Source organism: Zygotorulaspora mrakii, chromosome 2, assembly GCF_013402915.1.
Source record: "Zygotorulaspora mrakii chromosome 2, complete sequence".
Lineage (NCBI taxonomy): Eukaryota > Fungi > Ascomycota > Saccharomycetes > Saccharomycetales > Saccharomycetaceae > Zygotorulaspora > Zygotorulaspora mrakii.
The window spans coordinates 39209-52646 of record NC_050720.1 but is presented as its reverse complement, the minus strand read 5'-3'; the positions used below and the strand labels follow the sequence as shown (position 1 = coordinate 52646).

Genomic DNA, 13438 nt, shown 5'->3' with positions numbered 1-13438 from the left:
CCATCAAAGCCTCATACCTTGTTCTATTATGCCCTTATTTTGACGAGAGCCAGGATGATAGTGCTTGCAGAGGTCCTACATATTTTGGCTTTTCCGGAAACATATCAGTGCGCGTCAATGAAAGATGAGAAGATGATTGCTTTACGTTGAAAAACGAAATAAAACGACTGACTCGTCATGGTGAGTTTACAGATAAGTGTCACCTTTGAATATCGAATATGATGCAGTGGCCCAGCATGTAGGCCAGTGAAGCTTCGTGGATCGCTCATCTTGACTATAGCTTCATACGTGATTCAAATTATGCCAATCGGATAGAGCTCATAATGCTTCCGTAATTCCTTATGCGGAACCCGGACCTCTTGGTGGCCCGGTGCCAATCTTTCAAAATCTTGTCAACTAATCTGCTCCTCCAATTAGGTAAGAATTCTGTTAGCGCAGGATACACCCTTCTGTTGAGGCACAGATATATTGGACTATAGACAAGAACACTACCAGCAGAATGTCTTCGAGTCATGCGGACAAATAGCTCAAATCAGGCTTTGATGAGGTGTGAATCGAAGTGGAAGATGTATCTAGCGGTTACAGAGTGCTAGCGCTTACGGGGCGCGAGCTGTGGTCAATTCACGATTTCACACCGGGATTAGGTACATGGCACAAACTCTGTTGAATTGTCCGGGTGATATAGAGTCCTTAGGGGTGGCTGATAGCGAAGCTCTATGACGATTGATAAAATGGAAATTTTACTCATGGACTATTTGGAAAGAATGTTTTCTTCGGCGTTGTCGATAGTAACTTGGTTTGACATTGATGATGATACTATGATATTCAATTATAGAGATATATAAGTCCTTGTTGAAATATAAATCGAGATTGTAAGATATATTAAAGAGATGACTTATAAGAATCAGAAAGAGACAATTGGTCTGTAAAACAAAATAAACGAAGTCAGATGAAACCCTAACAGAATGTCAATCGATAATGGAAAGATATCGGATGATAATCTATCACGAGACGTTTACAACTCAGGAGTCTGACTACGAAGGAGTCTATGGCATGGAACATGAAATAACAGTTGTACTGTGGGTTCTATGGGACTAGAAATGGTGTGATGACGATGAAAATTCTTCACTCGTCGTCCTCTCTTATGGTTCAATAGGTGCGAAGTATTAGGTATAAATACTGACGTATTTTCCAGATGTTAATCCAAGTTCAATTAGTCTTATCTCAATTCATGATATAGAAAACCAAGGAATTATATATCTCTATAATTGAATATCATAGTATCATCATCAATGTCAAACCAAGTTACTATCGACAACGCCGAAGAAAACATTCTTTATAAATATGGTAGCGCCGCTAAAGTTCCCTTCTCAATGAGTAGAGAAGCGGAGGATTCTTTGTTTACGTCTCGTGAGAAATCAAACTCTTCGGAAATTAGTAACAATGGCACTGATCCCAACTTGAGTGATTCACAAAGAGACTTTCCTTCGTTGCAACCTTCAATCCCGGCCAGTGTTGATAACAAACAGGAAGGTTCCCCTAAATCAAGCGCATACGATGCGGGTTATCAACACACTGGTTCCACACAAGGTTATACTTACCCTTACCCATGGCCGAGTCCATATCCTCCAATTGCGCCACCAATGGTGCCACCAATGGGGAATGGCATGTTCAACTGGAATATGAATGCTGACGGAATAAAATACATTCCGGCCACTAGCTATGAAACATTCATGTACCAGCAAAAACTGCTGAACGATCAGTTCAAGCAATATCGAAAGTTCTATGACCAGAGATCAGAAGATGATACCACTTCTGAGTCCGCTAAAGAGTCTAACAATGAACAAGTGTTACCAGACTTGGATGAGATCAGTAATCCTTCGGAATTTCCCAGATGGATGAGATCATTCAAAAGATTTCTGGAAGACAACAAACTAGGTGATATCATACCTGACAGATTAAATGAATCTGAGAGGGATGCCACGAAAAGCGAAAAGGCTTTCATCATTAATTCCTTCAAAACATATGTGAAGGAAACAGCCTATCCAAAGAGCGTCAAAGACGCAATAAAAAGAGGACACGACCTGTTCCGAATTATCCTATGCCATGTATCCGAAGACAGTAACCTTAGATCCGCTATATGGAGAGAACTAACCACAATAAGTTACGACGGATCTGAAGATTCATATTACTATACTAGTAGAGTGAAAGAGCTTTATAGTCAACTTAAAGCAACAAATTCCAACATCCCAGAAGACATAATTTGTGAATACCTGCTCAAAAATTTGCACGGTCAATATGCAAAGATTAGGGAGAATCATTACCTGGAATACGACCTGAACACAATCGCAGGCATTTCGAAATGTGTATTGCGCACATATGACAGATTGATAAAAAATAAGAAACATACATCTGAAACATCACCTTCAGTAACAAACAGACATTGTTACAAGTGTTCCTCTGAGGGCCATTTTGCTCCTCAATGCCCAAATGTCAAAGATAAACTACCAAAACCCTCCATCAATTCACGAAAGGAGAAAAAGTCTTACCATCGTAAGGGTATCCATAAAATCGGACTCACCCGCGACACAGAGTTACTTAGGCATTCTCCAGAATTCGAAGAAGAAACGTCCGAGTATGACGAAGACACCACAAACTGGTGAACTAGTTGAAGATAACCAACATCTACTGATTGACTCTGGGGCCGCCATATCAGTAATTCGCGACCCAGGCCTCCTTCACAACATTAATAAACACCCCAATATAGGCATAGCTGACGCGCAAGATCGTGAGATCCCCATAAGTGTCAGTGGTGACCTACAGCTAAGCTTCCCGGGTACCTCCATTATTCACACGGAGGCAGTGGCATCTACAGTGCCACATGTCGACATATTGAGTCTCCATGAGCTCCAAAAAAACGGAATCACCGTCGACTTCAACAATTCCCAAGTAACCAATAATAAAGGGAAAATGGTAGCACGGATCAAAAAGATCGGACCTTACTATTGGATACCGGCAAAATATATCCATAAACCACACAAAAAGTTGAACGTCATGAACGTTCAAAAACAACCATTGTTCCCTATGGAATTTATACATCGGCTCCTAGGTCATGTCAACATTAAAACTTTAAGAGATTCCATTAAGCAAGGGATGCTGACAAATTTATCCATGGATGACATAGATTGGTCCGGATACTCTAACTTCCAGTGTGAGGATTGTGTGAGCGGAAAAAGCAAAAAGCACAAACACTTGGTGGGTTCCAGATTGACATACCAAAAATCCTATCAACCCTTCGAGTTCTTGCATACCGATATTTTTGGACCTGTACCTCACATGCCCACATCGTCACCATCATACTTCATGGCATTCACAGATGAAGCCACGAGATTTAGATGGGTTTTTGGCTTGTGGAATAAAGAAGCTGAAACGGTTACCTCAAAGTTTCGCGAACTGGTAAATATGGTTAAAACCCAGTTCAACACAAAGGTACGCAGCTTCCAAATGGACAGAGGATCCGAATATACTAATAAGACAATTCGTAACTTCTTCAAGGAGTACGGAATAATCCCGTGCTACACTTCCGTAGGTGACTCAAAAGCAAACGGAGTAGCTGAACGCCTTAATTATACACTGCTCGATGATTGCCGGACACTGCTTCGCAGTAGCAATCTACCATTACATCTTTGGTTCTATGCAGTGCAGTTCTCGACGCTAATGAGGAACTCATTAATAACGTCCAGTGTTGGCACTTCCTCCAGGGCCAAAGCAGGCCTGACAGGACTAGATGTCAGCACTATTTTACCATTTGGACAACGTGTCATGGTAAATAATCCGCCAAAGAACAAACTTAGACCACGGGGTATAGTGGGATTCGCACTCACACCATCCGCGGAATCCCATGGCTATCTAATATACATCCCATCGAAACATACCGTCACTGACACTACGAACTACCTGATAATTCGGGGTGATCCTCATGACAGGACAGATGACGCCGACGCAGTCATTGCTCCCCTACTTGATCAACTCGAAGCCAGACAGGACGGTGAATTCGATAATAATATGTCCACCCATTCGGGTGGTATGGAAATGGATGTGTCAATCCATTCGGGTGGTACCATTCATCAAAGGCCTGTATCACCAACCCCAACAGCCGATAACCTATCTACCTCGTCGGGTGGTAATGACCCCATCCAAACTGGAACCACAGATACAACTGAAGTCATACCAGAGTATATCCCCGAGGGCAACAATGATGTTCTAGGACCAGACATCCATGATGATCCACCGGAACATACCAATGATGATCCTCCTGAACATACCAGTGACGAGATCGCTGATAATATCGAGGAACATGGTTCAAACATGATCAATGAAGATCCCCGAATCAATCTTCAAAGCGCAAACCATGCTGTCACCTATGATAATACAGAAAGTGACGATCAGCCCACGCAGAATGAACCAACGTCAAACCCCATAAATGATCCAGCAAACGATCACCCATCGTCCGCCATCATTGACAACACTAAGACACCGGATCCAATTCCCGATACCGTCTCAAGAAGAACCATCAATAATGATATTGACCCAAGCAGTGCAATTGCATCCACGGTCGGAATACAGGCATCTGCTTACAATGATGTTGCTCCTACTACGGAAGACGAGCGCACCACATCATCGACCTCCACAGCAGAACTCGATCCACTTCCCAGCGAGGAAGACTCCCCCGTACCAGAGAGTACTACTGTAGCAACTCCCGATAGCGAAACACCTGAGTCTATCTCCAATGTGGGTGGTAACGATCAGTCTCCAGAAGTTAATGCTAAAAGTTTAGAAGAAAGAAAGAATAGAATTTTTCAGTACCGTAATGGCGACATCCCGAGGGTAAAGCCACCAAGTACAAAAAGAAAAAGTAGTTTAGCTCTAGGTGAAATTGAAGATAGGACTCAACGCAAGAGACCAAAGCGTCATATACTTTATGTCAACGCAGTACACTCGAATCCAACTCCTCATGTTAAACCCTCCTTAAGTTACTATGAGGCAATTGTCAATAATGATGATAAAAATGATGCAAAAGGATACAACGAAGCCTACATGAAGGAATATGACCAATTGATCAAAATGAAGACCTGGGATCCTAACAAACCTATAAATGAAAAGACGATCCCTAGACAACAAATAATAAACTCCATGTTTATTTTCAACACTAAGAGAGATGGAAGGAAGAAATGCAGATTCGTTGCAAGAGGTGACCAGCAGAAGGCTGGAACTTACAAAGAAGACCTCAAAGCAAACACGGTACATCATTACGCACTGATGACCAGTCTCAACATAGCACTAGACAAGAAAATGTTTATCACCCAATTAGACATATCCTCAGCGTACCTATACGCTGAATTGGAAGAAGATCTGTACATCAGAGCACCTCCACACATGAAGCTCAAAGGAAAAGCATTCAAGTTGAACAAGTCACTATATGGACTTAAGCAGAGCGGAGCGAACTGGTACAAGATGATTGGCAGTTACTTAACCAACTCTTGCAACATGACAGAATTAACCGGTTGGCCATGCGTGTTCAAAGATGAAAATGAATGTTTTGTATGCCTCTTTGTAGACGACATGATCGTCCTGTCCAAAGATATCAAGGCAGCAAACAAACTAGTCAAAACTCTAAAGAAAAAGTTCGAGACCAAAGTGATCCACGATGGGAAATTAGACGAAAACAACATGGCCACATACGATATTCTAGGACTGGAAATAGAATATACGTTCGGAAAGAAAATGACAATAGGAATGGAAAACTCCTTAACCGAAAAGCTTCCACATTTAGGTTTTGATATCGAAAAGGATAACAAGAAGTTTCTTGTGCCAGGCACACCAGGTGAACACATCCACAAAGATAATCTGGTCGTTGAAGAAGACGACTACAAAGAAAAGGTTAAGCAAATGCAGAAGGCTATAGGATTGCTATCATATGTGGGATACAAATATAGATTCGATATTCTATATTACGTGAACATCCTAGCTCAGCATACACTATACCCCTCAGAGCAAGTGGAGAAACTCACCAAACAGCTGTTGAACTTCGTGTGGCAGTCAAAACACAAAAAGCTGATTTGGCATGCCAACAAGCACACCAAGACAAATAGGATTACCGCTATCACTGACGCATCGTTTGCGAATGAAGAAGGATTCCGATCACAATTGGGCCATTACTACTGCCTAAATGGAAAAGTCATCGGTGGGAGATCATCTAGCGAAAAACTGCGTGTCATATCATCTACCGAAGCGGAAATATATGCGGTAAGCGAATCAGTCCCAATGTTACAAGGATTAGCATGCCTAGTAAAACAAATTGATCCATCATCATCACTTAGATCGAAGATACTAACTGACTCAAAACCTACTATATCAATAGTAGAGGACCAAAGTGAAGATTCAAGAGCGTTCAGAAATCGTTTCTTCGGGACACGAGCTTTCAGGTTAAGAGATGAAGCTAGACGCAACGATCTGAAGTTCGAATACATAAAGACAGAAGATAACTATGCGGACATATTGACCAAGCCTACATCAATAGCCATATTCAAGAAGCTTACTCATTCATGGGTGAAATAGCATTATTGAACCATGGGTGGTATGTTGAAATATAAATCGAGATTGTAAGATATATTAAAGAGATGACTTATAAGAATCAGAAAGAGACAATTGGTCTGTAAAACAAAATAAACGAAGTCAGATGAAACCCTAACAGAATGTCAATCGATAATGGAAAGATATCGGATGATAATCTATCACGAGACGTTTACAACTCAGGAGTCTGACTACGAAGGAGTCTATGGCATGGAACATGAAATAACAGTTGTACTGTGGGTTCTATGGGACTAGAAATGGTGTGATGACGATGAAAATTCTTCACTCGTCGTCCTCTCTTATGGTTCAATAGGTGCGAAGTATTAGGTATAAATACTGACGTATTTTCCAGATGTTAATCCAAGTTCAATTAGTCTTATCTCAATTCATGATATAGAAAACCAAGGAATTATATATCTCTATAATTGAATATCATAGTATCATCATCAATGTCAAACCAAGTTACTATCGACAACGCCGAAGAAAACATTCTTTATAAATAGTCCTTGATTTTCTGTTAGGGCTTCATCTGTCTTCGTTTATTTTGTTTTACAGATCAATTGTCTTGTTTCTGATTCTTATGAGTCATCTTTTTAACATATCTTACAATATCGATTTATATTTTAACATATTTCGACATTATTCAGTTAATTGAATTAGAGCTCAACGAACAAATACAACTAGTCCTGGTCACTTAGTAAAGAGCCAAACACATAACATTTTCCATCATCGTCCTTTCCCAACGAAAACTCATCCTTGTTAGCTCAGTTGGTAGAGCGTTCGGCTTTTAAGCAAAAGCGGGGATAACCGAAATGTCAGGGGTTCGAGCCCCCTATGAGGAGTTTTCGTCAAAATTTTTTCCATCCACGTAGGGAATTTGATGCTTACTCGACATCATCCCTTATAGTATAGCAGATTGACCTCCAACAAACGTATGCTTACGTTAACATCAAGAAAATACAATCGATGGCGTTTCTAACATCCGCGTAGACCGAGTCTACTGGTTCAGAAACCTGAGATTATGCAGTCAGTTCGACCTGGTGCGATCAACACGACGATGCGGTTCGTCTCTTGGTGCAGAACATCTAAGTACAACATGTTCCGGTGGGCAAGTCACTCCTATCAACGCACCAAATTTATATGACCAGTCTACACACAGCAATCGTCAGATGGCACCGACAACGGTTTTCGAGACCCCCAAAAAATCTGCTTAAAGATACTGCCGATCAATCTCGGGTGTGATCAACTCCGCCAACGAAATCTCACCCTATGATCCCCGGCCACTTAAGTATAATTAGAGATCAGCGCAACAACGCAGCGACATCGTTCCGTGTCTCCAGCACCATCTGTCTGAATGGAGAAAATCTCGGCAGTAAGATAAGTAGATTCCGGGCATGTGGGCTATAACCATCCATAAATTGGTTTGGGGCAAAACCACCACACCAAGCGTGGTGACTAAAACGATAGCCGCACCTGGGTCCTCCCTCTGTAGTCCTTGGAAGTACTTATGAATTCGGCAACGTGCATCCCCACGCAAAGCAAATTCGAGCGGTATTCGAAATTGAATTTTCGCAATCCTTAGAGTACTTTTTCGTTCCTGTTCATCCCTGCGCTATCTATTACTTCTATACTCGATGTGGGACTTTTTCAATGTTATGCGACGACATTACTGTGCACAACTGCAAACCATCGAGTTCTATATTGCAGCACCAATGAGGCACGTTCAACCACAATAATCGCATTAACCTACCTCTTTCTAGTTTGTCTTGGCATTTATTGCCTGTTCATCGCACGTGTGCCCTTTTTCTTTTCAGCCCCGAGCCTGGCGCCAAGTCCAGAGCGTCAGAGGGACGGCGGACGCAAAACAAGACCAAGTGAAAGAAAGGGCATCTGTTACATGACAACGTGCAATGGTTATCTGGCGACTGCTTCAGGACCCATGCAGAAGTTCGGAAAATCAGCAATAAATGGTTATAGATATCAAGGAAAAGAATTTACCTCCTTTCGCGCTGGAACAACGTGCTGGGGTCCAGAGACAAATTTTACTTCATTCTTCTGATACTTCAGGGTACCGGTCATCGTGGGTATGAACGTGGATATGAACGTGGATATCAATGTAGATGTAAATTTGGTATATAAAGGCACTTGTCGATGTCTATCTGAAGTCATTCTCTCTGTACAGTGTCAGTAACCATAGATCTGCAAAAACTCACATCGTATCATGTCCTCCAGGAAATTAATTCATTATGATGCCGAGACAAGAAAGCAGCGCCTGAACGAACCTAGTAAGAAAACTTTGATTCACATCTTGACTATCATTGCGTCGGGGTTTGCACTAATTTCTGATGGATATCAGAACAATGCAATGTCCATGCTGAATAGGTTATTCCCCGCATTGTACGGCAAGGAGAACTATACTTCAGCTGTTTCTACTCGTGTCTCGAACGCTTCGCTAGTCGGTACGATCATTGGACAAGTTGTTATCGGATTTGCATGTGACTATATGGGCAGAAAATGGTCCATCCTCACTGCTACGATATTATTGGTTCTCGGTAGTGCTTTATGTGCTGCTTCTCATGGTATTACCGTTCAAGGGATGTTTTGGATGCTTACAGTAATGAGAGGTGTGGTTGGTGTTGGTATTGGAGCAGAGTATCCTTCCGCTTCTGTTAGCGCTAATGAAGCCGCAAATGAGTACAGTGAGAAACATCGTGGTGGACTGATGGTTTTGGTTACTAACTTGCCGCTATCTCTGGGGGGACCATTCGCCTCTATAATATTTCTAATTGTTTATTCCATCTGTGGACCACACCGTCTGGAGGGTGTATGGAGAGCAATGTTTGCACTTGGATGTTTCTGGCCATTATCGGTGTTTTACTTCCGTTGGAAAATGGCAACTAGTGAATTGTATAAAAAAGCTAGGTTTACAAGTAGAATTCCGTTGTGGTTGATTATTAAATTCAATTGGGTAAGGTTGGTAGGTACCTGCGGTGCTTGGTTCATGTTCGACTTCGTGACATTTCCAAATGGTATTTTCAGCGGAACTATTATATCCTCAATTATAGGTGACAGCACAGATTTGAAGAAAATCTGTGAATGGAACCTTCTTTTAGGAATTATTGCTATTCCAGGTGTTTTTGTTGGTGCGTATTTATGCGATAAAATTGGTAGAAAATACACATTAATGTTTGGATTCTGTGGCTACTTAATCTTTGGTTTGATTATTGGTTGCGCTTATGATCAACTGAAAAACATTACTGCATTGTTTATTGTGTTCTACGGCTTGATGAATTGTTTGGCCAATGCAGGTCCTGGTGATATGCTGGGTGTCACTTCCAGTGAATCTTTCCCTACAGCTGTTAGAGGTACACTTTACGGTTTAAGTGCTGCCATTGGTAAGGTTGGTGCAGTTGCAGGTACTGAATCATTTCAACCAATTAGAGACCGCTTAGGTCCTAGGTTTACCTTTATCATTGCTGCAGCATGTGGCGTTGTTGGTATTTTATTTACATACTTTTGCATTCCACATAGCAAGGAGCTTGATTTGATGGAACTCGATATTAAGTTTCACAATTATTTGGTTCAGAATGGGTGGGAAGGCACCATGGGATTTGATGAAAGTGAAGATACTGAAACTGGCTCCATATCGGCTGACTCTACAGTCATGGAAGTTGTCGATGTTGCAGACAAAAAAGATGATACGGTTACCACTGTTCAGCTTCGTTAATTTAATAGCTGATATTTAGAAATTTGTGTGTTTGATAGTTTGCATTTCGTTTTTATCCTCTTTCTTAATATGAATGTTATACAGTCAAACTTTTTGAATTATGATCCTTCAAATGTTCTCATTTGATTTACATCTGCAAGGATTTCGAGGTACCTGTTTCAGAAATCGAATTTTTTCTTCAGCATAGATGTGTGTGAATCAAATACCTGCATTAAATTTTGCACACGCAGGAAACGCTTGTATTTTAATAGGAGGCTGCTCACTCATTTCTTTGGCTTCAAATAAGGCCGCAACTCCTTTTTTTCAATCTTAAATTATAATAGCATGCAAAATTTCAAATATTGAAATGCTTGATACACATTTTGAAAATATACATGTGTCTTATTAATTAAATCTTAACTCATAACAATAAAAAGTGCATTACATAAAAATACAATGGGATTGACGTGAAATTCATAGGATCTACCATCTTTTCATGTGGGGGTAGATTTTGGAGTAGATTCTTTGCTGCTACTAGTTTGATCCACTTTGACCCCGTGGGAATCATCCATGCCATTTCGATGATGAAATTCCTTATGCAACAGCTTCTCAACTCTATGCTCGATATAACCATTGTCGGGATAATTGACAGGAGACTCGCAACCCGTGAAGATGAACAGATCATATACCAGAGCTCCTGAGATACCACCTGCGATTGGTCCACCCCAGGCACCCCAGGTCCACCACCAATGAGTAAGGTGAAATGGATGTCTACCATAGCCAACCATAGCAGAAAATATACGAGGACCGAGATCACGAGCTGGATTAATTGTGAAACTCGTTTGGAACCCGAGAGCCATACCAATAGCAGCAACCAAAAGCCCTACGATGAACGCGGTCATACCATTAGCCGGTGGTGCATTACTATCATCTAACAGTGCCATTAAACAACCAACCAACATTGCAGTGCCAATATATTCGTCGAAAAATGCATTTCTCCAGGTGACGTAGGATCTTGGATTGGTAAACAAACAGGCACCCGAAGCAGCTGTCCTAATTGTTGGACCACCTTCAAACTCGGTAATCGAACTCCAGAAGTAGCCATATGCCAGTGCGCCACCAAAGAAAGCACCACAGATCTGTGCAACAATGTAAACGGGAACTTTTTTCCACGGAAACTTTCTGAAAATAGCCATTGAGATAGTGACGGCCGGATTTATATGGCCACCACTGATACCACCTGCAACATAAACACCAAGCATACATCCGAACCCCCATGCGAAGGACAATGATTCATAGGACCCACCAGCATTATTTGTTACAGTTGCTTGAAGATTACCACCTACACCAAAAACAACAAGCACTAAAGTACCGATAAACTCAGCAAATGGTTCGCGCATTTTATACCTGATCCTTGCCCAAAAATTGGTAAAGGTTATTTCCTCAGATTCATCGTCATCATCTCCAATTATGTCACCACTTTTTTCAACTAAATCAACAGGAGTACTACCCTCTTCTTCAAGTTGTTCTTTTAATAAATCTGTATAATTTGAAGCATCCTCTGATTTTTTGAGTGGAGGCGTAGATTCATTATCGGCAACAGATGCTGGATAGCTTTCATCGCCAAGAGAAAATTTAGCATTGTGAGTACCTGATTTTGCACCCTTTTTTGAGAATTCAATTTGAGAATGTGAAGGTTTGTGTCCATCCATCAATTTTGCTTTTGCCGCAGCTTGGGTTGCAGAACTTGGCAATTGCGCTTCTATATCGTTCAACCTCCTGCCGGAGCCAGGACGTCTAAGAAGTTTCTTCCAGTCATTGACAGATGTCATCGACCCTGACCGCGAAACATCTCTTGAACCAGACTTTGACGAAGGACGAGAACGAGACTTTACTTCTTTATTCTTTTGAATCATTTTCTCCGCCAATGACGGATCCAGAACATGAGGTAATGGTTGATTCAAACTCCACACAGGCTTATTTTTGAGGTTTCTAGAGGGATTTAAATGGCGATATAAAGGATCAACATAATTACCATTAGAACCCCGATTGTTAGCGCCTGAAAGATAGTAATCCATCAAGAGCTCTTGCTCAGCGTTGGGCTGGTTAGCCAAACCTTTCAGATTTGGAGATGAATAAGCCAAACCCACGGGTCTTCTCGGCCTGTTGCGAGGAACATCCTCAGCAGCTCCTTTTGATAATGGCGTCAGCGGAGCCAACGTACTTCTCGAAAAGCCTCCCAATTCACTGGATTTCTTAGCCGCTCCTGCCGCAGCAGCAGTGCCCATTCCTACTCCGGACACTCCTCTCGCGGGCGATAAACCGGTGTCAACACCTGTTGGCACCGGTCCAGTACCTTTCACGTTTCCCTCCCATGTAACCTTGCCGTGTGGAGGTCTTTCCTTGGCGTTTTCTAACTGGTTTCCGCGTTCCGCAGATCTATTGCCGGAGTGTGGCAAGCTAGCAGAACTCGCAGAACTCGCAGAACTCGCAGAAGACGAGGACGAAGATGTAGATAATCTATTGCTCATAGTTCGCTCACTCGAATAGACAATTCTAAGTAACAACTGACAAAAAACGAAAAACTAACCGAAACTGTTGCCAGAACAAACACAATACCTCCACCGTGTACAGTTTATAAATATTCGGGTAAACTTTCTCTTTCTCCAGAATCTGCATCTCAGCGAAACGAGAACTATTGTCGTTACCGTTATTGCGGGCCTTCTTCAAGGGGTAGGCAGGAGTTACTGAGCCACAGAGGATTGCCGTTATGGGGCGACCATAAATCCGGCCCGCTTTTCACCCAACCTTGATTGCAATCTATCTTCCAAAATCTTTCGACAATCTGCTAATGGGCTAACGCATGCTCCACTTGTTTCTGCTTCTCATCAGCGCACTAGTCAACCAAAATAACGCTGCATGATATTAACCTCAGAGAATGGTGACGAAAGCGATGACAGCACGGACAAGACGGGATAATCGGAAAAACGTGTACAGATCCTCTCAAGTTACTGTGTGCTTCCAGCGAGATGGTTCCACAATAAAATGATACACACGAGTCTGCTGGTGAAGAAATAGTTATTCATTTATTCGTTTATT

The 13438-nt window shown here is 41.8% G+C and overlaps 3 protein-coding genes and 1 non-coding gene across 4 annotated transcripts; 3 read left to right on the top strand and 1 right to left on the bottom strand.

The window, feature by feature from the left end:
• Window positions 1-1292: 1292 nt before the first annotated feature.
• Window positions 1293-6618, top strand: HG535_0B00300 (uncharacterized protein; the record flags this gene model as incomplete). The annotated part of the gene is given in 2 exon segments (XM_037286825.1): window positions 1293-2600; window positions 2602-6618. Coding segments are annotated over 2 exon segments (5325 nt in total).
• Window positions 6619-7386: 768 nt separating this feature from the next.
• HG535_0Btrna3K lies at window positions 7387-7475 on the top strand. Its single transcript is given in 2 exon segments — window positions 7387-7424; window positions 7439-7475. It is a non-coding gene; the product is annotated as a tRNA-Lys (tRNA).
• A 1379-nt stretch (window positions 7476-8854) lies between these two features.
• Window positions 8855-10360, top strand: GIT1 (Git1p; the record flags this gene model as incomplete). The annotated part of the gene is made up of 1 exon (XM_037286824.1): window positions 8855-10360. The coding sequence occupies one exon, from the start codon at window positions 8855-8857 to the stop codon at window positions 10358-10360; it is 1506 nt and encodes a 501-aa protein (XP_037142719.1).
• Window positions 10361-10833: 473 nt separating this feature from the next.
• Window positions 10834-12870, bottom strand: AQY3 (Aqy3p; the record flags this gene model as incomplete). The annotated part of the gene is made up of 1 exon (XM_037286823.1): window positions 10834-12870. The coding sequence occupies one exon, from the start codon at window positions 12868-12870 to the stop codon at window positions 10834-10836; it is 2037 nt and encodes a 678-aa protein (XP_037142718.1).
• Between the last annotated feature and the right edge of the window lie 568 nt (window positions 12871-13438).